This window comes from Chelonoidis abingdonii, chromosome 4 (assembly GCF_003597395.2).
Source record: "Chelonoidis abingdonii isolate Lonesome George chromosome 4, CheloAbing_2.0, whole genome shotgun sequence".
NCBI classification, from domain to species: Eukaryota; Metazoa; Chordata; order Testudines; family Testudinidae; genus Chelonoidis; species Chelonoidis abingdonii.
The window spans coordinates 13,046,789-13,073,922 of NC_133772.1; the positions used below are offsets into that span (position 1 = coordinate 13,046,789).

The following is a 27,134-nucleotide window of genomic DNA, read 5'->3' on the forward strand; positions in this document are numbered from 1 at the left end:
CTTCTCACCAGGGCAGTGAACAACCACAGCTAGTATGCCCCTAAAGACTCCTGAACTCTCCAGGTTTTAAACTTGCATAAGTCACTCAGGTGTACTAACTCATTGGCAGCTTGGCCTTGCACATAACGTCCACTGTCACGGATGCCTTAGCCCCAAGCTGCTCAATTCCTCCACCACCAAGATGATCCACACGTTAACTATGGCAGATAAAGCACACAAATGAATAAAAAAATATTTTGAACCCACCTACCAGCAGCACTGGTTCTTCCATGACTGCTCTTTGTCACTGCAGTGAAGGCAGCATTGTACTCTGCCATCAGCGAGTCTTAGCTCTGCTAGCTGTGATTAACCTGAGGGCTATGAGAAATAATCAGCCCAGACATCAGACCCAAGCACTGACCATTACCAAGAGCTCTCATAGTTAGGTTACTGGGAAAGTTAGTTATAACTATCAATGAAGTAAAGCTTTACTGGGAAAGACAATATGATCTGATCAGATGGGTGGTGGAGTGGATAAAGCCCAACAGCAGGAACCATAGAATATCAGGGATTGGTCCTGCTTTGAGCACGGCGTTGGACTAGATGACCTCCTGAGGTCCCTCCCAACCCTAACTAAATCATCTCAGCCAGGGCTTTGTCAAGCCTGACCTTAGAGGTTTTTAAGGAAGGAGATTCCACCACCTCCCTAGGTAACCCATTCCAGTGCTTCTCCACCCTCCAAGTGAACAAGTTTTTCCCTAATATCCAGCCAAAACCTCCCCCACTGCAACTTGAGACCATTCCTCCTTGTTCTGTCATCCAGTACCACTGAGAACAGTCTAGATCCATCCTCTTTGGAACCCCCTTTCAGGTAGTTGAAAACAGCTATCAAATCCCTCTCCTCATTCCTCTCTTCTGCAGACTAAACAATCCCAGTTCCCTCAGCCTCTCCTCAAAGTCATGTGCTCCAGTCCCCTAATTCATTTGCTGCCCTCTGCTGGACTCTCAAATTTTTCTACATCCTTCTTGTAGTGTGGGGCCCAAAACTGGATACAGTACTCCAGATGAGGCCTCACCAATGCCAAACGTGATCATTCCCCTCTGTCTCTTGATCTGCTGGCAGTGCTACTTTTACAGCCCAAAATGCAGTCAGCCTGCTTGGCAACAAGGGTACACCGTTGACTCATATCCAGCTTCTCGTTCATTGTAATCCCCAAGTCCTTTTCTGTAGAACTGCTGCCTAGCCACTCTGTCCCTAGTCTGTAGCAGTGCACAGGACTCTGAGGTTCAACAAGGACAAGTGCAGAGTCTGGCACTTAGAGGATTGTGCCAAAAGAAATCTAATTTTCCTAGGTCCCTCTGTATCCTCTTCCTACCTGCAGCATATCTACCACTCCTCCCAGTTTAGTGTCATTTGCAAACTTGCTGAGGGTGCAATCCACGCCATCAGACTCCATCACGTACGCCATAGCTCAAGAAACCCTAGAAAAATATTTAAACCACAAGCTGCGAAATGGCCTGTACTAGCCAGGAAGACCATGGACCCAGTAGGGAACTATGGCCACTACTTAGTACTTCTCGGAGAGAAGCATTATTTCCATAACTACCAAGCCCGTTGCAAGAAACAGTAGCGTCTCAATCCTCAAGAAACCGTAACTGGACCCTGAAAACCTCTTCCACATCCCATTCCTGGGCAAAATAACTTGCATACATTGAAAGATAAAACCAAAAACTTAGGGTTTCTGCATTGAGGGGGGAGTTTAACAGCTGCCATTAAACTCAAGTTTAAAAGCTATTTGTCAATGTTTCCTAGGGCCTAGAATCTGCAGAAGCAGCATCTGTGTTAATGCACATGCCTGTGAGGCAACCGTGGAAAGGCCATGACAGTATTCTGTAGACTTACGTTGACAAGTTTGTACAGGAGGATCCCACACATTGTTTCCTTTGCACTGAACAGTCATGGATTTTGCACCATCGAACAAGACATAATTCGCCTCACATGTCAAGGTAATATCATCTCTGGTGGCATATTGAGGTTTTGATGGAAATATTTGTCCATTTGAGAACGGTGGAGAGCCACATACACCTGGAGTTACTGTAGTAAAAATAAATACATTTTTACAAATCAAAGCAGAAGAAATGTGTTCTGGAAGTTCCAAAAGCATGTGACCAGGAGGCCTCATTAATAGGGCTTAGACCAGGACATAGAACAGTCTCTGTGCTAAGGGCACAAGATGACAAACTTCTTGTGATCCTGGACATAGGCAAGATTTGCTCATATTACATGACCACTATGCTGCCTCTGACACAGTAGACCATAAGCAACCAGCTAACCCATCTACACGACATAGCAGGAGCAGAGGACTCAGTAGTCACGTGGTTGAAACTCAACTGCTGATGGCTAATTGCGCCTCCTACTGGAGGGCCCTCACCTGTGAGATTCTACAGGGATCCATGCTAACCCCATTCCTCTTCAATATCTACAGGAAACCACTCCAGAGAGTTAAACATCATGGGCTCAGCTGCCAATAGTATAGCAACACTCAGTGGTATTTGTTTGTAGGCATTCTGGCACTTCAGTAGTAGCAATAGTTTCCTCTACTGAGAATGAGTGACAAAATAGCTTGTAGAGCTGAACGCCCTTAGGAGCTTTGGAGAAAGCCCATGGAGGGTCTAAAATTTACACTTCCTTTCGTCACTCTAAACAACCTGTTGTTCTTCCAAGACTTGTATACACAGCATGATCAAAATCTACAAGTGTAACCGATATGTAAGGGAAGCTGACCCCTCATCAAATCCCATTTGCACTTACATTTTTCACAAGTTGGTACTGCAGGAGACCATGAATTATTCGCTTGGCATATAATCACTTCACTGCCAACCAAGAAGTAGTCAGTATTACATCCAAATGTAATGGCGTCTTTATATGTATAGGAAGGACCAAATCCATTTAGTTTTCTCCCATTTTCAACTTCTACATAATGGCACTTGACCACTGAAAATGGATAAGAAAAAATTAAGCACTGAAACATGTGCATAGCATCTCTTTACATTCTTAAATAAATGGTGGCTGTAATTCTGCATCCCTTTCTCCTCCCCCGACCTAATTTTAACATATTTTCCTTGTCTAGCTCCTAGGCAGCCATTGTAGAAATAGTGTATCTCTTTACGTGATTTAATGAGTGCAATTAGCTATAGGGTTAATTACTTAGGCATATTTTGATATATGTACAACATTTATTTCTTGGACTTATATTTCACATCTGTATGTCACAAATAGCATGGTTGTAGTAAACCTACAGGAATTTCTTCCTTAACCTTGCTAAGTAGGCCAATGACAATTTCACTTGAGAGAAAAAAACCTAAATTTTACTGAGGGTGTCCATACGTCCAAGTGACAAAACGTTAACATTGTTACTCATAGAAAAGGGTGATAAAACATAAACTCATTATAAGTATGTCTGCAATCTTCATTTACTGGATCTGTTGCCCTTGACCAATCAACACCTCTCTCCCTCTTGTTCCTCAGCTCACAATTCCCAAGAGCCAACTCTCAGCGCATAAGGCAAAAATCGCATATAGTCAAAATTACCCTTGAAACTTCCTTAAATCGCCCATAAAGTCCAGTATACTGTACATGGCTTTGTGTATAAACCCTGTACAGTAATAATAGAGTACAATTAATGTACAGTATATATGTACAAATGTATACTGTACATTACTGTATACATTTAAAAATTAATTTTGCATATTACAAGGGGTCATCAGGGCTGGATGTCGATCCAGGAAACGGAGGTGACGGAGAGCGAGTCGTAAACGAAGTGGCTGGCTCTGGTTCAGCTCAAGAAGTTGATTGCATAGGCTCATCTGCTGCTGGCTGTTTTTCCTTGAAAAAACATGGTGATTGGCAACTGCCGCTGTTGTCTCTTGAACTGCTCAAACATTTCCTGAAATGGTCTCAAATCGCCTGTAATACTACATGTGATTTTGAGACTTCATTCCACAGATGGATCGTATTCAGAAATAAAATCATCTCCATCTTCTGTAGATGATGACAACGAACAGGAAGAGCCAGCAAGTTGGAATCTTCTTCATAAATTTGCTGAAGTGTTCCAGGCAGTGAAACACTTTAATGAAGAGTTAGAGGAACTGATTGATTAAATCATTCGTCAATGTTTCTCTATGGCTCTCAATTAATTGTTCAATTTCTTCTTCGAGGATGTTGACGAAGCCATCACCACCCACTTGCCTGGCCACCTGAACAATGCGTTTCACTTGTCAATGGTCGGGAAACCATTACAATCATTCACACATTCTTTCCATAGGTTTCGCCAACATGCGTTGACTGTTTCAGGCTTGACTGCATCCTTTGCCTGTTTAAGATTGGGAAGTCCTTCAACACTGCTGATTGCATCACTTATATTAATGTGATGGAGTGCTGGGTCAGCGTCCATAGCGCTACGTATCCGTGAGAATGTAAGCCTCGTGTACATGGCCTTGAAACAGCGAAACACGCCTTGGTCAAGAGGTTGGAGGATGGAGGTCGTATTGGAGGGGGAAGAAAGAGGACAACAACATCATGTGCAAACCAGAGTGTTGCAGGGTGGCCAGGAGCATTGTCGACTTTAAAACGTGTTGCTGGTTGTAAAGTCTTTTGTCTTTGAGGTTCCGCTTGACCTCTGGAATATCACACTTATGGAACCAATCCAGAAATAATGCTGCCGTCACCCAAGCCTTTTTACTTGATTGCCAGAACACAGGCAGGAGACTTTTGTTCTTGCCTTTTAGGGCACGGGAATTTGCAGCCCTGCAGAGCAAGCCTGGCTTTATTAAATGCCGAGCCGCACTGCCATAAAACACAGTCACATGGTCTTCAGCTGCTTTGAAGCCAGGAGCTTGTCTGTCTGATTTTGAAATGTAAGTGCGGTTGGGCATTTTCTTCTGGAAGAGCCCAGTCTCGTCAGCATTAAAAACTTGTTCTGGAAGATAGCCCTTTTCTTCTATGATTTTCTTTTAACTGTTCGGGGTAGGCTTTTGCTGCCTCTTCATTGGCAGATGCAGCTTCACCAGTAGTCTGCGCATTTTTGAGGTTGAAACGGTTCCTAAAACTGTTAAGCCCAACCTTGGCTGGCTTTGAATTCCTTCTCATCAAAAGGCTGTCCTACAGCACGTAGAGGCTAGGAGCCTTTTCTCGCAACATGATGCCATCGATAGGCACACGTTTACGATTCATGTCTTCCAGGCATAAGTTTAATGCCTTTTCAGTCTTCACTTATCACGCACCTGGCTCGTCACCTTAGCAGTTATTGGAGCACTCGCTGCCACGGCTTGACAACTTTCTCTCTCGAATCTTGATGGGACGGATGCTAGATTCGTTGTGGCCATATTTACGTGCCACGTTGGAGACCGACATACCATCTCTCAATAAGTCCAAAACAGCCAGTTTTTCCTCCAGCATTGGAACAGATTGCTGTTTCTTCGGTTGAGCACCAGATGAAGTAGTTGGCTTGCACTTAGGGGTCATGTTGTATGAAAAATACGTATCTTTAAACAGTAGAATCACACTCAGCACGGTGAGATGCTCACACTATGAGAGGCACGCAGGAACTGAGACCAACTGCAGGAAAAGCAGATTCACGTCCCTCATCTCACGCTCACTCTGGGGCATACGCTGATTGGGTGGAATCGCCCGCACTATTTACAGGTATCGCTGTTTTTTTTGGCCAAGTACGTAGAGTTGAATTTGCGTAAGTTAAACACATGTATGATGTGACTCACCTTTACTGCTTTTTATTGTCCTGCTATTATTGAAACCTATATTCTTTCATTTCCTCTCGCCCATCCTATGATTACACTTTCCATTAAGTATCTCAATCTGCTTTACAAACACTGATCCCTGCTCCTGGTCCAAATTCTCAGCTGGGGTAATTCTGCAGAATCATTGATTTCAAGGGAGTTATATGAGTTTATACCAACTCAGGATCTGGTCCCTTCTGTCTTTACTACTAGTTCATTATCCCCTGGAGAGGATGAGATTTGCTCAATTGGACAGCAACACAAAGCTACCTCATCCAACGCTACTACGAAGAGAAGGAAGAATTCTAAGCTTTGTCACTAAAACAAACATTGTCCAAATCAGTTTGGGATTGACTGCTTGGGCTCGTTAAGATTAGCATGATATTCTAACCTATATAAGAATAGAATCCTAACAGCAGACTGCCTTCCATTAGTGCCTTAAGCAACGTGCCTACATATCTCTGTATTTCACATGGACTTTAAAAAATGAAAGATAACGTCTGTGCGAGAATAGGAGTTGCCTAAAGCTAACTCACCTGTTTGGGGATTTGGAAAGTGCCCTCCCATGGGGCAAACTGGGGGACATAACTGGTTACGGAATGTGTGATTAACTAGTTAACAGGGTGGCCCAGCTCATACGTCGCAGAAGCTGGGGAACTACTATTCGCACAGCTTGATGTACTGTCCTTTGACAATGGTCGTTATTCCCTACACTGCCCATCTCTCCCCTCCCGCTGTAAAGATGGACAGTGGTCCAAACAGCTAATGTTCTAAAAGATAAGCAGGATATAAATAGAACATGCAAGCAGATTTGCCTGATTTTCTGGTAAGCATATTAGACTCCATCACGTACGCTATAGCTCAAGAAACCCTGGAAAATATTTAAAACCTGTGAAATGGGTCCACGACCTTCCTGGCTAGTAAAGGCCAGTAGGGAACTATGGCCACTACTTAGTACTTCTTGGAGAGTAGCATATTTCCATAACAACTAAGCCCCTTGCAAGAAACAATAGCTTCTCAAGCTTTAAGAAACCTTAACTGGATCCTGAAAACCTCTTCAACACCCCATTCCTGGGCAAAATAACTTTCAATGTATGCAGTGGTTGTTATGTAAGATAAAACCAAAACTTTAAACTCCCCCCTCAATGCAGAAACCCTAATGGCTGACAATTAAAAGCTGTTTATCTTAAACCTGAGTTTAATGGCAATGTTTCCTAGGGCCTAGAATTTGCAGAAACAACATCTGTGTTAATGCACATGCCTGTGAAGCAGCTGTAGAAAGGACCATGACAACTTTGACCATTACTTACTTTGACAAGTTTGTATAGGAGGATCCCATGTATTCTTTTTGCATTGAACAGTCATCGATTTTATACCATTCAGCAAGAAATAATTTGCATCGCAGGTCAAGGTAACAGAATCTCCATTGGCATATTTAGATTTTGATGGAAGCACTTTTCCATGCGGGAACACTAGGGCACTGCAAATTGCTGTAGTAAAAAAACATACATTTTTACAAAACAAAGGAGAAGAAATGTGTTCTGGATGTTCCAGAAGCATGTGACCAGGATGCCTCATATTAGGCCTTGGACCAGGACATAGAACAGAGACTGTTCTAAGGGCACAAGATGACAAACTTCTTGTGATCCTGGACATAGGCAAGATTTGCTCATATTACATGACCACTATGCTGCCTCTGACACAGTGGACCATAAGCAACCAGCTAACCCATCTACATGACATAGCAGGAGCAGATGACTCAGTAGTCACGTGGTTGAAACTCAACTGCTGATGGCTAATTGCGCCTCCTACTGGAGGGCCCTCACCTGTGAGATTCTACAGGGATCCATGCTAACCCCATTCCTCTTCAATATCTACAGGAAACCACTCCAGAGAGTTAAACATCATGGGCTCAGCTGCCAATAGTATAGCAACACTCAATTGGATGTGTCACTCTCATTAGAGGAAACTCTTGCTACTACTGAAGTGTCAGAATGCCTACAAACAAACCAGCTTGTAGAGGTGAACTCCCTTAGGAGCTCTGGAGAAAGCCCATGTTAGGTCTACAATCTGCACTTCCTTTCTTCACTCTAAACAACCTTATAGTCCAACCAAGTCTTGGAAGAACAAGTGTGATTTTTATAATGCTGTGTGCACAATGTGCAAGGGAAGTTGACCCCTCATCAAATCCCATTTGCACTTACCTTTTTCACAAGTTGGTACTGCAGGAGTCCATGAATTATTCGCTTGGCATTTAATCACTTCACTGCCAACCAAGATGTAGTCAGCATCACATCCAAATGTAATGGTGTCTTTATATGTATAGGAAGTCCCAAATCCACTTAGTTTTCTCCCATTTTCAACTTCTACATCATGGCACTTGACCACTGAAAATGGATAAGAATGTGAAAAACTCATCTTCTAGAGATGAAATTAAGCCCTGAAACATGTGACTAGCACCGCTTTACATTTTTTTTTTAATAAATGGTGGCTGTAATTCTGCATCCTCTTCTCCTCCCCCTGACTTAATTTTAACATTTATTTCCACAACAGCTGCCTAGGAGCTAGACAAGGGGGAAAAAATCATGTTTTACTTAGTTGAAGGCTCATTTAATATCTGTATGCATCTGTTCGGTTACATATATCAAAATCACATAACCCTATAGCTAATTGTAAAATATGAGTGCAAGTCCAAGAAATAGAATGGTTGTGGTAAACCTACAGGAATTTCTTCCTTAACCTTGCTATTTGTGACACTCTATACTAGTTCAAGTGAAATTATCATTGGCCTATTTAAAGACAGAAGGGACATTATCCCTTGGAGAGGATGAGATTTGCTCAATTGGACAGCAACACAAAGCTACCTCATCCAACGCTACTACAAACAGAAGGGAGATTTCCAAGCTCTGTCACTAATACAAACATTGTCCAAATCAGTTTGGGATTGGCTGGTTGGGCTCATTAGCATGGTATTCTAACTTATGTAGGCATGTTGCTTAATGCTCGAATGGAAGGCAGTCTGCTATTAAGATTAGGATTCTGTTTTACATATTTGTCAAGTGCTGATGTCATACCATTGTTTAAAGTCAAGTGAAATACAAAGATAACATTTGTGTTAGAATGGGAGTAGACTACAGCTGACTCACCAGTTTGGGGACCAGAGGCAAACTGGAGAGCTAATTGGTTAAGGACTGGGTGATTGATCATTTAATAGGGTGGTTCAGTCACCAGCTGAGGACAGGAAGAGAGGTAGTCCGGAAGGAGGGCTTACAGAAGCCCAGGATCACAAGGAGATAAGATCTCTCAACCTGTCCCTAGGGAGAAGGTAAGAGCCTTGTGCTGTGGGGAGCTTGTATTATTGTTGTGCAGTATAAATACAAGCACATGATGTTGAGCTTGCCAAAGGAGCGCTTGCGGACTGTTTGTCATAGGGCAGGGTTCCCTCATCCTGGATTCCTCGCTGCAATCTGTTTGGAGACCACTGATACAGATTATGACACTAAAGTGGGGTGTGCACACCCCGGGGGTGGGCAAGAGGATCTTTCGGGGTGCGCAGCAGGAGGAGCACCGTCAGAGCAGTGCCGTCCCCCCACATCAGCCGTTTGGCTGGGAGTCCAAGTGGCTTTCTCCCCTCCCTCCCCCTCTCCGGCAGTTCGGCCGGGAGTCTGAGAAGCTTTTTTTTTTTTTGGCTTTGACAGTTTGGCCAGGGGCTGCATGCTCAAAAATTTTGTACTGATGGGGTATGCGATCAAAAAAGTTTGGAGACCACTGATCTCTATCATGCAAGTGGGAGATTAAAAGGAGTGGTAAAGATCTCTCAGCTCAGTTTTCAAGTTCTGAAAGGATACAGATTTTGCTGCTAAAAACTTGTAGTGTATTTGTCCTCCTATCCCATGCAGTTCTACATTGTTGATTTTTTTTTTCCAGATTAAAAACTCAGTGGAAGAGAAAGGACTATCTAGCATTGGGGTTTTTTAAAGGAAACTAGTAATGTTTTCAGATATGTGGCATCAGTAGATATGTAAACAGCAAGAAACTAGGCAGGGATACCCCTCTGAACAACTAAGAAATGTGATAAGTGAAGGTTCAGGATTTGAACCAGTACCACAGAAGCAAAGGAATTCAAAGTTTAGGGCGCCCCAGATGTCTTGTTTGTGTGTTGTCCTTTTTTAACCCAGATGAGATCTTAAATCATACCAAAAGGATGCTCAGGTTTAAGATTATAGAGAAGCTACAATAAATAGTGACCTTTACACTCAGGGGGCTCTCCACTCCAAACTCCATTTTGCACTTTGTTAGATGTACAATGAATAGATGCCTCTCCAATAAGCGAGAAAGAGTCTGCGCCTTCTGATGCAGCGTTACAGCTGTAAGTGACTGTTGATCCATAGCTGTACTGATTATTAGGGTCACCAGCGTACTTCCCATTGTCGATTTCTGGAGGTGGATGACATGGAAAAGCTGGAAAATATTAAAAGTAAAGAAAAAAGCATTTAACGGAAGGGAGAAAAACTGACAAGCAACAAGGTACAATGTCTACAAGGAACAGGGCAATGGTCATTCAGGCTACTGCAAAGAATTACAGAACCCTACTAATTTTTACAGCAATATTATTCAAAGTAAGGGGATTTCCAAAAGATCTGATGCTTACAATCTGACCCATTTGATGGGTCTACTACACTTTTTGTTTTTTATTTTTAAAGTGATTTCACTCACTCCACTAAACTATTTGATAATGGGGGTTTGTGGTATAACAAGTGCAAAACTACCACCAAAAAGGTCAGAAAAGGAGAAAATGGACATATAATATTGTATGTATTTACGTTAGTAGCATAATGGGGAAGGAGATGCTTAGGTGGTAGATGAACAGAAAACAGAGAAAAAGAGAGCTCTCTGAAAAAAGTAGATGCATTTGCACTAGAAATCACTGACTTTTAACTTTCCTTCAGAAGACACTGAGGAAAAAAATAGTATTAACATCTTCCTGATATCAAAATACACTCAGGCTTTCCAATATCTAAATAACAAGCTTTTTTATTACACAGGAAACTAGATGTCTGAAGTAAAACCGTAAATCTTATGGATATTAAAAGGAATCGGTGTAATACAACTTTTGCAAGAAATGCAGTTAGCCTCTACGCTTGATTAACCTCTGTATATGGTGAAGTTATATTGGAAACCTTTTCCTTATAAGGATTCAAAAATAGCTATTAAAAGAACAAGCCCTAAATGTATGCAAAACTCTAAAACTTAGTCTAGAATGACTAGCCTTCCATTAAAATGTATCCGAACAGAATTTCCATAACAACAGCAAATAGATATTTTCTATTCAATGCCATATACACTTATGGCACTGGATGAATAAATTGTCGTTAAGAGTCTGAAAAAAGCAAGCATGGCTTTAGCTCCCACATGCAATAAATCTGAAGAACACAGCAAAACAAAAGTTTAATTCATCACATTTTCTACAAGTAAGTCATGGGGAAAAAAGCCTACTGTGATACTCAACATAGGATTATTATTTCCTTTGTATCAGGATTATACATGAAAACATATCCCGTTCACCTAAAATCAGTCAGAAACAAATCAGTTTGAAGAAGATGGAATTTATGGCCACGTATCATCAAAGTCTAGATGGTTTTAAATGTAATTTAGACAAAATGAATCACAAGTTGACAGTTGTGTTACCAGTTATTGAAAATCTGGAGTAAACTTTACTGCTAGCTAGCTCATATGGGTCAAATTCACTCACTTATTCAACAGGTAATCTTTGGGCATTTTCAACATAGTATTCCTCAGACTGGTACCTCCATTAGCTTTTAAAATGGTGAAATAAACACAAGACTGAACATTTAAAAAAAAACAAACTTTTCTTTACGGGTGAATTCATCTTAAAGCACAATTTACCAAAACTAGTTGCATGAACTGGCATAACCAGAACAGAATGTATAAAATCCACTTACCTTCACAAAGTGGAGTTTCATGATTCCATGTAACCCCGGTTCCATCAATCACACACTGACTAGTGTTCGGTCCAACTAATCTGAACCTAAACAAGAACATTTGTTTTAAAAGGCAAGATTTCCTAAATTACTGAACGCCTAAACCATCAGCTCAGATATTCGGAGTATACTTCTCTTCTGCCAGCAGAGGGCAATGACACACTGAATTTCAGGTGATAGCAACTCTTGTCTTATAATGAGAATGACATTTTGTAGCTTTGATCAGAACACTTAGCTGGAGTCACTTTTCTCACTTACTTATTTTGCTAACAGAAGGATCAACATCTGAGATTTATATATTATAGATCCCCCAATCACCATTGCTGATTCTTTGATAATTACCACAGCAATGCCAAAGATACTGTAGGAGGAGGAAAACAATGGCTACCAAATTCAGAACACTCAAGTTTACGAGCTCAGTGCATTCTGTTTGATGCATGACCCTATATCCCAAACATCTAGAAAGAGACAGGGCAGAATTATGTACACAGATAATACAAATAAACATCAAAAATAAAGTTTATAAAAATTTCTCACACATTAGATTATATTTTGTTAAACATCTATAATTGTATAAAGGGGGGGCCTATTTAAAAAAGCTTTTGGGGGCCCTATTTAAAATATGTATTACCAATATTGAAAAGAAAATCTTGTCATATCCTGAATCCGAAGAATATTAAAATAAAAAAATATCGGTCACACAACGAAACCTAACGCCAACCTGTTTACATTGAAATGCAGAACATCGCTAAAAGTTCAGCTATTTATTCCAGAAACTCTTACTCCAGAATCCTATTGAAGGTTTGTTCATAATTTGTATCTAGTCAGTACTTTCTGTTCTTCCTTCTGTAAACATTGTATGAGAAAAAAAACAAAAAACATCTCATTGACATCCTTTGACCCTCGATCACAAAAATGTAATGCCACTACAAAGAGGAGCTGTGATAGAAACCTTGCCATTGATGCTAGTCTCCTGGATGCCCACATGATTTCCGACTAAAAAGGAGATAAAACAGGAATTAGGAAAATGTGGAGTAGTGTATGTGCCAAGCATAATATGACTTAAGAAGTCAGCATTTAATTAAAAAGAGCCTAATGTTCCTGCAAGAAATGACCCACATTTCTCCTAATCGTTAGGGCTTTTAATGTAATTGAATGTGACTAATGTTAACACAACACTTACCGGAAAATGAGTGGCATTTATTGCAGAACATAAGACATGAATCTAGTAGACGCAAGAAAATGGCCCTCAAATGTGATGAATTCCTATTGTGTGTGGTTGAGTGGAATGGAGGAACGCAGTTGCCTTTTTAGTGAGAATATATAGCATTATAAAATCAATTAGGGATACTTACATTGCTCAGGCTGACTCGAGATCTAGTCCTGCAAATAATACCTATGACTAATTTCAAATTACTAGGAAACAAGCCAAATCAATTGTGAATGCATACTAAGAAGATAATACAACCGGGGCTATGCCCAAAAATGGTGGCTAATTAAAGTGCATCTGCAGATAGAGCTCTTTACTTTCCAGAAGTGATGTGAGAGCTAAAAATTATACCCATAACTTTCCTTCTCTAAGGAAAGCACAGCCCCACACAGCACTCCCAGCCTCAGAGCAAAAGAAAAACAATTGGCATTTCTGTGATGTGATATCAGTTGAGAAAGCATGCCAGTACCCTTGACTTATTGAGTAGTTATGATACATCAGTATCACTGTCTTCAGTAATACTCCATCGTTTTGGGGGGCAATCCCGCTGGGCCCCCCTATGAATGAAAGTTTGGATTTGCATCATGACATCAATGTAAAGACTTTAGAATTTCACTTTGTGTTTGGAGTCTTTAGGGTCTTTATTGCTCCCCCTAAAAGACTCCAAACACCAAGTAATTTCTGTTTGAAAAACAGTGTCCCTTTCAAGCTTCACATCTCAACATGTTACAAAAACTTCATTCCAGTCCAGAAGAAACTTTAACTGTGTTAGTGTGTTTTCTGACCCCCAGAGTGTGGAGGGGTGGCAGAGAGGAGAAAACCTTACCTCGACAAAACTCTTCGGGCTTTGACCACACACTTCACCTTTACAAATAAGAGTGGTGATCTCTAGTGACTTTTTGTATCCTGAGGGCAGCTGTATTTTCACTGTGGTCCCAACTGTAAAGTTTGTCTGGGTCTTAAACTCATCCAGCAAGCTCAGCAAAGCTTTAGCCTTGGTGGGTGCATGCCACACACACTTACATATACAAAACACTAAACATTGTAACTTGGAACAAAACCCACCACGGTCAGTTAAGGCTTAGTCAAAATACAAATATAACTCAGAGGCTGGGATTTTCAAAAGAGCCTAGGAAGCTTTCAGTGGGTTCTGGGCATAGACATTTCTTAGGCCCTTATGAAACCCCAGTTGAAATCTTAAAACAAGAAGTAAAAAGAGTAACTCGCACATACCAATCTGTGAGGACAAAGTAAGGAAAAACGAACATACAATACTGTTTATGCTTGTTCTGCGGATTTTAGATATTTACTTAAGCAATGTCATAATCAAAAGAACTCAAAATCTGAAAACTAGTTGAAAATTGCAGCTCAACGGTGGCAGATAAGATGTTCTTTTTAGAGATCTACGGCCCTTAAATGCAAGTCCAACTGCAAGAAGGCAATTTATTCAAGTCCAATCAACAAGGATCTTTGTTTTGAGAAAAAAAATAAAAAAAATTATAAATCTACCCATTACTTATTTATTATCTCCCTCTCTTTCTTGATCTGCTCCTGCACATTATGACAGTGTAACAACTCCACTTTCGACGGCATTTGTCTACATCTGTGCATTTTGAACCAGTTCACTTATGCAAAACAAGAAATCTACAGAAACATAAGGTTGCACATCAGACCAACTTCCATTAAATGATGCTTAATTATGATGCTTACTCTAGCATCTATTCCTTTACTGCAATCTTACAGTATTTATGGTTCAAGATGTGTTGACACAGATTCCGCTCCTGGTGCACAGGAACATCATGCCTTAGAGAGACTGGAATCCTTTTTGGCTAGCAGTTCGTTGGCCATACTGGATCCTGATCAATCACTGACACAACAGGGCATAAAGATCGTGCAGAACCCAACATCTCTTCAGTTCATCTGAAGATATACAGAATCCCCAGAAGAACCTAGGAACTCCACATAGTGGGAATGGGGCTGTCTGTTCAAAGCCCGAGATCGCGGAGCAGCTGACTTAAGTTGCAGAGGCTGCCTCTGGTGAAAGGGTCGGAGCCTCTGAGAAAAAAAGCAGAGAAAACGGGGAGCACCGGGCCCTGAACTAAGGAGTTTTTGTTGTTCCTTACGGTTGGACACTGAAGGATTGATTGCAGGGCTGCTCGAGCCCTAAGGAGTGCAGAGTATGATGTTGCCCTCAATTGGAAGTGTCTTCACTTTTTGCCTCTGTTGGAACCCTGAGGGTTGCAATCATATGGCAATTTCTCAGGGATTCCAATGGCCATATTCAAGTGCCACGTGTCAGAAAACATCCAGTCTGCAGAGATGTTCTGGCAGTTTATACTCTGCCATAAGTGTTTTTAGTTTTTCCTGGTGTTCCTTTGGATAGCTTATCCACAAAAACGGGCAGTCATCCAAGTTTAATCCGCCGCCCCGCCTCCAGTAAATGCTTAGTAACTTCAAGTTGCTACCTCATTTGTAGGCTTGTGAAGACACGCCTTTCAGCCAAACAAGTCAAGCTTTCAGAGAGGGGCAAGGAAGTGTCTCTTGAGGGGTGGACTTCAGAGGACCATATTGTTTTGTCTGTACTGTACAGCTTGTACAACCACAGAGCCAGGTATAGATAGCTCAAAATATGTAAGCTTCCTGGACGGGAACCTGATTGAACAGTCTGTACAAAGAAATGACGATAATAAGAAGAATGAACATGGTGTGCAAAGGATGCCTTTTTGAGGCATATCCCAGGTAGATAAATCCCATCGAGGGGTGTCTTGTCACATATAGTCAGCAGACATTACACTCAATGCCAGGTGCGACAGCTTAACACAAAAAAGAGTATGAGCACCTAGCAGTCAGCAGGCCCTAGGGGACTCTACCAGGGGCATGCATGACCAGCATCAGGGTGATGTGTGTGTGTGTGTGTGTTTGCTTGCTGCTTTTCCCTGACTGAGGGCCTGAAATGGGGTGCAGTCTCAATAAGTCTAGCATTCTGACTCTACCACTCACCAGAGACAGCAACCCTCTAGGTTTAAGGTGGGGGAATTGCCACCCAGTGGGGCTAGCAGAGCAGGGGGACACAGGCCCACCCTACTCCACTGGGACCCAGCCAGGGCCCTAACGTGCAGAGTGTTGTCCCACTGGGTCAGCAGGAATCTTGCCCAAACAGTGAAATTTTTAGTCCTGATGACCAGACTAGTTTCTATTTCCCTGGGCCCCTTCCTGACCTGTCTCCTATAACAGCAGTCATGGGTGCTCTGGGGTCATACTCGCTGCCAAGGTCTACAGCAACTCAGTCCCTCCCAGTAAGCACTGGCTGTCCAGTTGTCCATCTGGGGTCAGCATGCCTAGCCTCTTTGACCTGGGGCTGCACAGGTCATGGAAGGAGTCACAATATTACATCTTTTCTCCTCAGCAGTCCAGCTCAGCTCAGTTGGGCTGCTTTCTTATAATCCCCCGTCTCCAGGCTGAGCATGCTCACCAGGATGGAGGGGTGTTGGCTTCCTCACCGGCAACTGCACAGTTAACCCTGGGGGCCAGCGCGGGTAATAGACCCTCATAAAGGCTCATGCGAAAACTCAATCTGCTGGACCTTATGGCCCTGGCAAAATGTGTGGCAACATCATATGTAATGTTGGAACATGTCACAGCATGTTTGTTATATCAGAGATAAATCTTCCTAAAAGGTTAGAAAAAACAAGGCCCCAAAACCTAAAATAAAAGGAACTAACCTACCCCATGTGCGCCATTCCTCTGGCAGGAAGAAGAGCAAGAGCTAGAACAAGAGTAGCAACCTATGGCATGTGTGCCAAAAGTGGCACACAAGCTGATTTTTCAGTGGCACTCAACTGCCTGGGTCCTGGCACACCAGTCTCGGGGGGCTCTACGTACAAAGTTAAAAACCTTATATAACTTTTAAGGTTTCCGTGCAGTAATACATTCTATAAGTCTAATTTAAGTAAATATTATAAAGAGGCCTTCTAAACTAATGTTTGAGAAGCTTCATTTAAAATGTAAAGTGTTTTTTAAATGAAGACTCAGCACACCACTTCTGAAAGGTTGCCGACCCCTGAGCTAGAATTCTACCTACTGGCAATGGAACAACTGAGGGCTTTCCACGTAAAGACTGTTGCTTGAACCCCAGCTGCAGATAGGCCTCAAAGAAGGGAGAAGGATACAAGACTGAAAAACAGAAGCTCCCATATCACCCCTCTCCACTAATGACATCAATAATGTTTGAAACCTAAAGGAAGCACCACTGAACTGGGGGGAGGTCATAGCTGAAGCAATCCAGCCAAACGGCTATAAGCTGGCAGGGAGGAAACCTTTTTGCTTTTAAGCATGCTTAAGTTTGTGAAATTAGGTATTAGTTTGCATTTTACTCTTTACTTGCAATCACTTAAATTTTTATGCCTCATTACTTCTTTTTTTGTAACCAGTTCTGATTTGTTTTATTACCTGCAGATATCTAAATCAGTGGGTTTGGATTGAAGTATTTGGGAATCTCCACTTGAGAGAACAAGATTTGTGCACATCATTTTCCACTGATGAAATGACGAACTTTGTGAGCTTGCATTGTTCAGTAGAGAGCTTGGCAGTACAAGAAAACATTTCAGGGGCAAGATTTGGGACTGGGAAGTTGCTGGTGGTGCCCTGTATGTAATTCATGAATGGCTGGCTAGAGCATTCATGTAATTCAGCTGGGGGTGATTTTGCATGCTTGAGGCTGTGTGAGATCTGGCCACAAGTAGTTGTTCTCACAGCAAAACAGTGTACAAGGCATCTCAAACTGGAGAATTGAGGGGACACAGTTGACCATCTGTCCAGATTGTATCCTCAGGAATATCACACTGATATCTTCTGTCCACTTTCTTGGAGGTAGCAGAGAGAAAAGCCAGTGTGTGAGGTTCTGTCTTGCAGCCATGGGAAGTAAGAAGAAAGTGAGAGGTGGCTGGGCCCACTCCACCCTTTGTACTCTCTGGGGAGGGAAGCAGTGGAAAAGGGCACAGGTGCAGCTAAATGGACACTGCAAGCCAAAAAGAACTGGATTTTCAACGCATGGGGTGCATGTGTACAAATTACGGAATCTGTGTGAACAGTCACTCAAAGAACAATTTGTTTTTGCAGAAGAAAAATACTGGCAGCTGATTAAAGAGGCTCAGCTGAGCAGGAATAGGGTGGGAAACTATAAAGCCCAGAATGAAAGACAGATATTCTCGGAGAAAGGGAGGAGTGAGTGGAGACTGCAGTCACTTCTGGGAAGAGACTTTTGGGACTGATAAGCCTAGGAAGGAAAGGGAACTGAAAACAGGAAGTAACCCAGGGATAGAGCAGAGACACCAGAGAGAGAAGGCCAGACTGCTGAGCTGAGGATCCTTGGGCTAGAACCCAGAATAGAGGGCAAGCCAGATTCCCCTCAAGCCACTGGGTGAATGGTACTGAGGCAGTGAGCGAGAGATGCCTATGATTATTGATGCTAAAACCACCCGGAAGTGGGGAGCATAGTCAGTGACCAGGCTGGAGGGTTTGAGCCATGAAGGACACTATGGTTTCCTGAGGCTGCGGGAGGAGCTACAGGCAGATGGAGTGACAGTGTGTGAACTGTGGGGGAGGGTTTGTCCTTGAGCTAATCCCAAGAGTATCAGGAGGAGGCACCAGTCCAGACGAGTGGTATACCTTGTGACAGGCAGGCTCCTTTCAACATCTCCCCATGGGCCTCCTCCTGAGGGTTAGCTACCACCCACCTAGAGCCTTCCTGCAGGAAGTCAAATACAGAGAGTCACAGACAAATCAAAATTCACAGTATTCATAACCGTCTCTGTACTGTCATGCACTTGCAATATGATAGTGGGAAACATAAGCTATGGCTACGCTAGAGGGCTTACAATGGCCAAGCTGTAGCAATGCAGCTGGCCGCTAGGGTCACTGCTCTAAGGCAGGGGTTCTCAAACTGGGGGTCAGAACCCTCAGGGGTTTGCGAGGTATTACATGTGGGGTCGCGAGCTGTCAGCCTCCACCCAAACACCACTTTGTAAATGCTGGAGGCAATGGTGTTCAATATATATAAAAAAGTGTTGTTTTTAATTTATAAGGTGGGTCAAACTCCAGAGGCTTGCTATGTGAAAGGTCACCAAGTAAAAATGTTCGAACAACCCTGCTCCAAGGCAATCGGCGAGACCTCTCCCATCGACTGAGCTATTGCTGTGAAAAACACATTAAGCTGACCTAACCTATGATGTAAGGCCAGGGATGGGCAAACCTACAGCCTGGGGGCGCCTCTGGCCCTTCAGTATATTTAATCTGGCCCTCGGGCTCCGAGTAGGCTCTGGAACTTGCCCCACTCCGTGTGTGCTGTGGCTCTGCATGACTCCAGAAGCAGAGGCATGTCCTCTTCTGGTTCCTAAGCATAGGGGCAGCCAGGGACTCTGCACGCTGCGCCTGCCCCAGCGCTGCCTCTCAGAACTTCCCATTGGCTGGGAGCCATAGCAATGGAAACTGCAGGGGGGATGCCTGTGGACCATGGCAGTGCACAGCGCCACCTGGCCGCATCGCTGCAAAGCAGCTGGAGTGGGAACATGCTGCTGGTTCTGGGAACTGCTTGAGGTAAGCACTGCCAGAGACCTGCGCCTCTGATCCCCTCCTGTGTCCAACCTCCTGCCCCAGCCCTGATCTCCTTCCCATCCTCTGAACCTCTCGGTCCCAGCCCAGAGCTCCCTCTTGCATCCTCAACCCCTCATTCCCAGCCCATCCCAGAGCCGCACGCCCAAGATGGAGTCTGCACCACACCACTCCAATTTCGTGAGACATTCATGGCCCGCTACATAATGTCCATACCCAGATATGGCCCTCTTGGCCAAAATTTTGCCCACCCCTGATGTTCTAGTAGTAGCTACATCTTTGTGATCTAGCTACTTCGGGGTGGATTTACTACAGTAATGAAAAATCCCCTTGGTCACTTTAGCAAGTCTCTACAATACAGCAGCCAGCTGCAGCTGTGTCACTGTAGTGCTTATAGCATAGATGTATCCTGAGACTCTGGCTCTTAACTCCTTAGTTAAAAAAAAGTAAATTTTCTCTTTTTAATTCCATATTTCTTCTCATAAATATCTACAAATTAAACTGAAAAGTTCATCTATCTTTTTGGTTAACTTAAGGAAGTAAGTTTCTAAGATAAGAGAGTCTTAGGAAAAGAACTTCCGAAAACAATGTTTCTTGTTTGTTTGTTGGGAGTTTGAAACAGCTTACCATTGGGTGGGCAGATACCTGTCTTGAAAGTGCAAAACTCTGATAAGTGTCTTCACTTTCAGGTATTTTTAACATTATCTTAAAATACAGGAGCAATAAAAATTAGTCTTCCAGATTTCTTCCTGTTAATACCATCATTTGCTGGTTTGGCATTGGTAAAAGATGGCAAGGTACTGGTATCCCAACTGCCTAATGATTCGATTGTATATATCTCATGTTCCTAATTATATGACTCCGACTGGAAAAGAGTCATTTCTTGTTACTAAGTATCTAGTAGGTTTCACCATTACTAAAAATGTAACCTAATAGCGGAAAGTTCAGTTTCCAAATAAACATCTGCTACCAGGGTAAACAGTAAAGGGTAAACAGTAAACAATGTATTGTAACAAACACTTCTCACTTTATTATAGAAAAGCTTTTAAAGAAAGCTTATACTAATATTGCATTAACATAGATGAATCAAGTGATTTTCAGTGAGTCAGCTTTAAAGAACAAAAACATTCAAAGGAGAACTTGGAGAGAGGTCTAAGCTTTCACATCCAGGATATGTCTAAGGCTATGTCTACACTTATGGACTTTACAGCGGTACAACTGTGTAGCTGCTCTTCAATTTAAACTACCTACAACAGCGTTACCTATGTCAGCAGCAGAGCTTCTCTGCCAACACCTAGCACTTTTACTGGTGAAAAGTCATCGCGGGAGAATTTTTTTTCCACACCCATGATGGACAAAAAGTTTCACTGACAAAAGTGGCGTCTGTAGACAAAGCCTTAGTCTTGCAGATTCTTTCTGCACAATATCTTTAAGATAGCTGTTTCCATCCATCCATCCATACAGCTAAAACTCTTGTCTAAGCTCTCATCACCTCATGTCATAGCATTTGTCAAGGCCAGAAAAGGATGTTACAATAATATCTTGCCTCACTCAAAACCATTCAGAAGGCTATTGCAAAGATCATTTCTTTAGCTCATGCTTTGATCGTTACATCCTTCCACTGGCTCAGTCTTCTCCATTGTAATGAACATAAGCTACTTGTCTTCACTTTCAAGGGCCCTTCATGACCTATCCCAACCCTATCATCTCTCATTCAGTCTCAAAAGTCAATTCCCACCTCCAATTAGGCTATGATGCCAGCCTCTAAGGCCCGCTTGTTAAATTTTCAAATACGCCCCTTCTTCGTGCTCTTTGCCATACTGCTCTTCATAGTTGGGAGGAGCTCCCAGGTAACATGCGCACATATTATCTGCCTTCAAATCTCTCCTGTGCTATGCTGCCTACCAAAACAGTGGTAATAATTAGGCTGCCGATGGGGTGAGATCACAGCCCATCATACTGACCAATATCATCTATTCCTCTATACTCCTCCGCTGGTCTGTCTCTGTCCATCTTTTAACTCTTGTCTTAGACTGTAAAATCCTTGGGGCAGGGACCATATTTTTGTTATGTGTCTGCACAGCGCCTAGAACAATGGGGGCCATAGAGTACCATCGGAGCTCCTACACACTACAACATTACCATCTCATGGAAAAGTTTGTGTGTGAAACTGGAGCTGGCTAACAGGAGTGTGGGGTGCTGCTTTCATTGGATGGAAGGATAATACCGCTACCCCACATTTACATTTTGAAAAAGGATGGGGTCTGGAGTAAGGAAGCAATCTAGCTATAGGAACAAGCTATACTAGGTCAGACCAAATTGTCCACCTAGCCCAGTATCCTGTGTCTGACAGTGGTCAGTGCCAGATGCTTCAGTGGAAATGAATAGAACAGGGCATTTACTGAATAATCCATCCTGTGATTCAGTCCCAGCTTCTGGCAGTTGGGAGTTTAGGGGGATACAGTGTATGGGGTTGTATCACTGACCTTCTTGGCTAACGGGTCTATCAATGGCTATCATCCATGAACTTATCCAATTCATTTTTTAACCCAGTTATGCTTTTGGCCTTCACCACATCCCATGGCAACAAGTTCCTCACCTGGACTATGCCTTGGTTTTCTTTGTTCTAACACTGCTATGACTATGACTAAATCTGCTGCCTATTAATCTTGTTTTCTGTGTTTTTCAGACTTCTGCGTACAAAACAAGATCTGTCACGGTCACTCATACATCCATGCTCCCTGCAGATCTCGTCAAAGGAAACTCAGCCTGCCCACGGCAGATGCTCAACTTCCAAGTTCCTTTCTCCACTTGCAAAAAAACTGCTGACACCTGCGCAATAACCACCGTTAGCGTTCTCTTCATAATGGACCTGAAAGTACAAGTCTATGACGTGAACGCTACTGCATGAGCACTTATGGTTTCTTAACATAATCCTAACTGAACCTTAGAGCCCAATGTGGGCCTACAGAAACCCTCAAAAGCTTAATAACCAAGCTTGGATCGAGCGCGCCACAGCCAAAAATTCCAGTGTTGGCTCACTCTGGGTCCCCTCAGTGGAGGGTTGGGGAGACCAAATCAATGCCCTGATCTTACACAAAGGGAAAATAAACCCCCTCTCCTTGTCTTCTCTTTACTTTCTCCCAGGCTTTCCCCTCCGTGGGTATGCTCTGGAAGATGACTGTACGAACTCCTGAATTACAAAACAGAGAGGGCAATTTACCTTCCCCTCTTCTTTCCCCCTCCCAGTCTTTCCCGAGAGAGACACGTAATCCGGCACAGGGATGCTAATCCCCTAGAGCCTACTTAGAAAGAGAAAATCCAACAGGTTAAAAGAAAAGCTTATAATAAAAAAAAAAAAAAAAAAGAAAAAGACATAATAAAGGGTCCTCTGTAGTCATTTTCTTTAAGCAATCGACCCTTATTGTCAACTTGATAAACACCTTATCAAAAAAGATATCCAATTAAAACATTCAGCACCAAACACATGTAATACAAAAAAAAACAATAAAGGCGCTATGTTTTTCTACCTTGTACTCACAACTGGAAACTGAAGATTAGAAAGCGTGAAGAGTAGAACAAATCCCTCTCATAGCCGAGAGATCAGACAAAGACACAGACCTCAAAACATTCCCCCTGACTTTACAAATCGGTGCCTGATGGTCCTCTGTCAGGTGTTTGGGTTCCCTTTGTAAAGCCTTTATGAGGTAAAGAACATTATCCTTAGCTCTTTATACACACCAACTGTGTTCCTCTGTAAAGCTAATAATAGGTTCAATCCCTTAGGTCCGCTCTCTTTTAAGAGGAAGACCTGGAAGGAAGAGACACAAAAAAGAATATTTGGTGAAGGCCGTCTGTGCCAGTAGCGTTTGGCCCTGCTGTATCATGATAGTCCTGCAAGTCTATTATAACTTAACAGGATACCTGTAGTAATATTTCACCTGCCAGAGAAATGCAGCTATTTCACCAAGGCCCCTACTTCAAGCAAAGCACGTAAGCTGTGCTTTAACTCAAGCAGGGATTGGCCCAGAGTGGCCCCACTGAAATCAATTTGGCACTCGTGTACTTAAAGCATTAATTCTGGCTTTCTGCTCAAGTTTAAGAATGATGTAGGACTGTCAGTGATTACATGGGTGCAGGACTTTCCAATCTCCACCCAATGCTAAAATTGGAATAGTCTTAGATTCCGAAGTGAATAGGTGGAGGAGATGTGAGTTCACATCCTGCTACCATAATTGTTTAATTAGAGAGAGACCATTTCAATACTTAAATCAACTCAAATGAAGAGTCTTCACCACATAAGAAGGTAATTTTACATTACACATATTAAAACAAATGATTTTATAGAATATACTTAACTAGTAACACCATACTGATAAGTGAAGAGCAACTATTATTTTTTGGAAGTTTAGTCTGCCTACTTTTGTATATGGCTCATGTCAGCTGCAGGGCTGTTTCACTTTTTGTCAGTTTAAATATCTAGATTCCATTTAAAAATAAACCACAGAAGTCTTCTGAAATCTTACAGGTGTTTTCTCATTTATTGAAAAGGTACTTTTGTTTTCCTTTCCCACACAGTGGAACCTAGCAACAGTTGTCCAGAATGCTAGAGCCTGGGCCTGACTGAAGAACAGCCCAGATACGCAGATAGAAAAAACAGACTACAGCGGGAAAAATATCTGATTCTGTTACAAAGAAGCCACTAATCACCAGCAGATACGAGGCACTTTTTAAAGGAGAGAAGAAATAAATCTGAAAATTACATTTAAGTGTTTTGTAAAACATCACATGCTTAAACTAAGGAGATGCATTCAATTGAAATGTCAAAAACAGAACTTTCCAGACTGTTCCTGCAGCTTTCTAATGCCTTAGACATGATAAAAAAAAAGTCTATCCTAAGCTAATGGGTCATTTATCTTTACATCTATCTGTATCGGGTGGTCATCACCACCGTGGCTATAGAGACTGGAAGTGGTGCAGTTTTTCTATACCATGTAATGCTGAAATGTTATTGGGCATCCAATCAGCAAAAATAATAAAATCCCAGAAAGGCTGTAACTTACAGAATCGTAGTTTAATTTTGACCAAAATGGGCAGATAGTACTTTCAATCGTATTTAGAAACTATTTTGACTACATAGTGCATTGTTTTGGAATGTCTGTGTTTTATTTAGCCCCATGTGGTGTATTTTATGCATTTTCTTGTACTACTTTGCCTTTTCTTAAAACCAAAGTCTACACTGACATGACAGTTTGACCTCCTTTGTACCATACAATACATCAAAATATTTATCATTTGCAGAATGGAGTCATTTCAGAGAAGTTTTGTCTATTTTATGAAGTTATGCAGACAAAAGCTCAGATACTTATACAACATAGCTAAGGAGTAGAGCTCATTTGCTCAGATGGAGCCATAAGTCTACAGGTGTACCATGTGTGCTTTAATGTACATGTATTGCCCTGTGAAATTACTAATGTAAAAGTGATGACTAAGTAGCAGGGCTGTACAAAGTTTTTTATGAATATACTGTGTGAGTAACAAAGTATAGCCCTGTATTCTTAATTAACCCCTACCTGTACGGCTAACAATAAAACTAGTTTAAGCTATATTTACTCAGAAAATGCTCACAATAAGTTGCAGGTAGTTGAAACATTTTACTCTGCCTCAGTCTGTGTCCAACGTGTTCACTATTCCACTGCTACACTTGTCCTATCACACTGGCAATGTAATAACAGACACCCCGACATTCACAGCTCCTTCCTGCACACATACTCTCACAGGACAAGGGGGAGGTGACTTTGGAACAGTTACAGCACCCTTGCTTTAGCAAGAAGGTGTCCGTGCCATCTACTACCTATCCATTGCTGACAGGGGCCACGGAGATACCGAACTTATATATGGAATCATACGTGACTGCTAAAACAAAACAAATAAAAAATGCCACCTTCAATGGCCTCCTTTCAGCAGCACCTAAACAGTGTATTTTATCAAACAATTCATAGACACATATTGCACGAGTGGTAAGAACCAAGTATCTTCTGGATAAAGATGCCACATACCTACATTTTAACTCTTTCTAGTGTACGAGCACATGCTCTTAGGTCAGGCCATGGTTTCAAAGTAATGCCTGTAATTATAAAGCCCTTCAACTAGCAGAGATGTTGCTCCTACTGGTAGATGTTGAACATGTTTATTGATGTGAACCCATGCCTGAGTGTTTCTGCTCTATGCCCTCAAATGCTTCGCGAGTAAGGAAGCCAGCATATAAATGACAGCAGGCAGTTTAGAGAGAAGGTGGGTGAGGTAGTATCTTGAGTGACTGACTTCTGTTGGTGAGATAGCACTACAGCGCTGCAGCTCTGTGACTGTATCGCTGTAAGTGGAGACAAGTCTTAAGTGAGACGCTAACCTATGCCGACGAGAGCTGCTCTCGTAGCTACAAGTGCTCTGCCTTCCCAAGGTGTTAGCTGAGTCAACAGGAGAATTCCTCCCATTGGACACTGGCTGTCTACACTGGAGAGTTCTGCTGGTATAACTGGGTGCTTCAGGGGTGGTGTTTCCTATGCCCCAACGATGTAGTTATATTGACATATAACTTGTATGTAAACCGTGGCAAGCAGGCTTCCCAGCCATGCAGAACTCTTATTCAGATCTGGAAAGGTAGGCCAACATCACAGCTAAATACAAGATGAAACAGACTGTTTTGCAGAAGGCGAGTTAGCACTTACTCTAAGGTGCCATGAATATAGAACGGCCGTTAACACGGGACAAAATGAGGGAGTCAGTGGGTTACAGCTTGTTTGTGACACAAGCAAGTGTCTCAAACTTTCGTACTGGTGACCCCTTTCACACAGCAAGCACCTGAGTGCGACCCCCACCCCTAAATTAAATATAAAAAGATATTTTTAAACACCATTATAAATGCTGGGGGCAAAGCAGGTTTTACCTGGAGGCTGGCCGCTCGCGACCTCTCAGGTAATAACCTCGTGACCCTCTCAGGGCCCACGACCCCATTTGAGAAGCCTTGTAAAAGCCATTAATAATCAGTGGTCGCTGTTCAGGCCTATGATTTTGTTTTTTTTTGTTTTTTAACCTATTGGTAGACCTAGGAGCTTAGTCTCATAACTGCTAGTCCTGTTCAAGTGTTTGTGCAAGTTACTTCGGGTGAGGGACCAGATATATCAAGTATAAACAATGATCACTTGTGAATGCGTTCACCTATAAGGGTATTTGATTTTCTTTATTCATTTTTGAATGGATCTCACATAGGAAAATCGTTCCGATATTCTAGTGTGGAGCTTAAACTACAAAACTAGAAGGGGATCTCTAAGAGCACTGGCAGTAGCCTGACCCATCCATACTACAGAAGAACATTCTCATAGTCATACTGGACCAATGAAAACATTAATTAAAGAAACCATGCGTTCACCAAAAAATGAAGAGTGACCCACACCAGCATACCGCACATCCAACCACTCTACTAAGGACATATTCGTTAGTAGCATGAGGAGTGGTGGTCAAAATTCCTTTCCTAATCA

At 42.3% G+C, this 27,134-nt stretch overlaps 1 protein-coding gene across 1 annotated transcript in view; it reads right to left on the reverse strand.

Annotated features, from left to right (window-relative positions):
• Positions 1-27,134, reverse strand: part of CR2 (complement C3d receptor 2) — a 106,713-nt gene that overhangs the window by 11,100 nt on the left and 68,479 nt on the right. Inside the window, exons 19-26 of the mRNA XM_075064710.1 lie at positions 13,814-14,005; positions 12,679-12,773; positions 11,739-11,824; positions 10,024-10,236; positions 7,980-8,162; positions 7,086-7,265; positions 2,792-2,974; positions 1,883-2,074 (exon numbers count right to left, since the gene is read on the reverse strand). Of these exons, the coding sequence (XP_074920811.1) occupies positions 1,883-2,074; positions 2,792-2,974; positions 7,086-7,265; positions 7,980-8,162; positions 10,024-10,236; positions 11,739-11,824; positions 12,679-12,773; positions 13,814-14,005 (1,324 nt within the window). The remainder of the gene's footprint in view (positions 1-1,882; positions 2,075-2,791; positions 2,975-7,085; positions 7,266-7,979; positions 8,163-10,023; positions 10,237-11,738; positions 11,825-12,678; positions 12,774-13,813; positions 14,006-27,134) is intronic.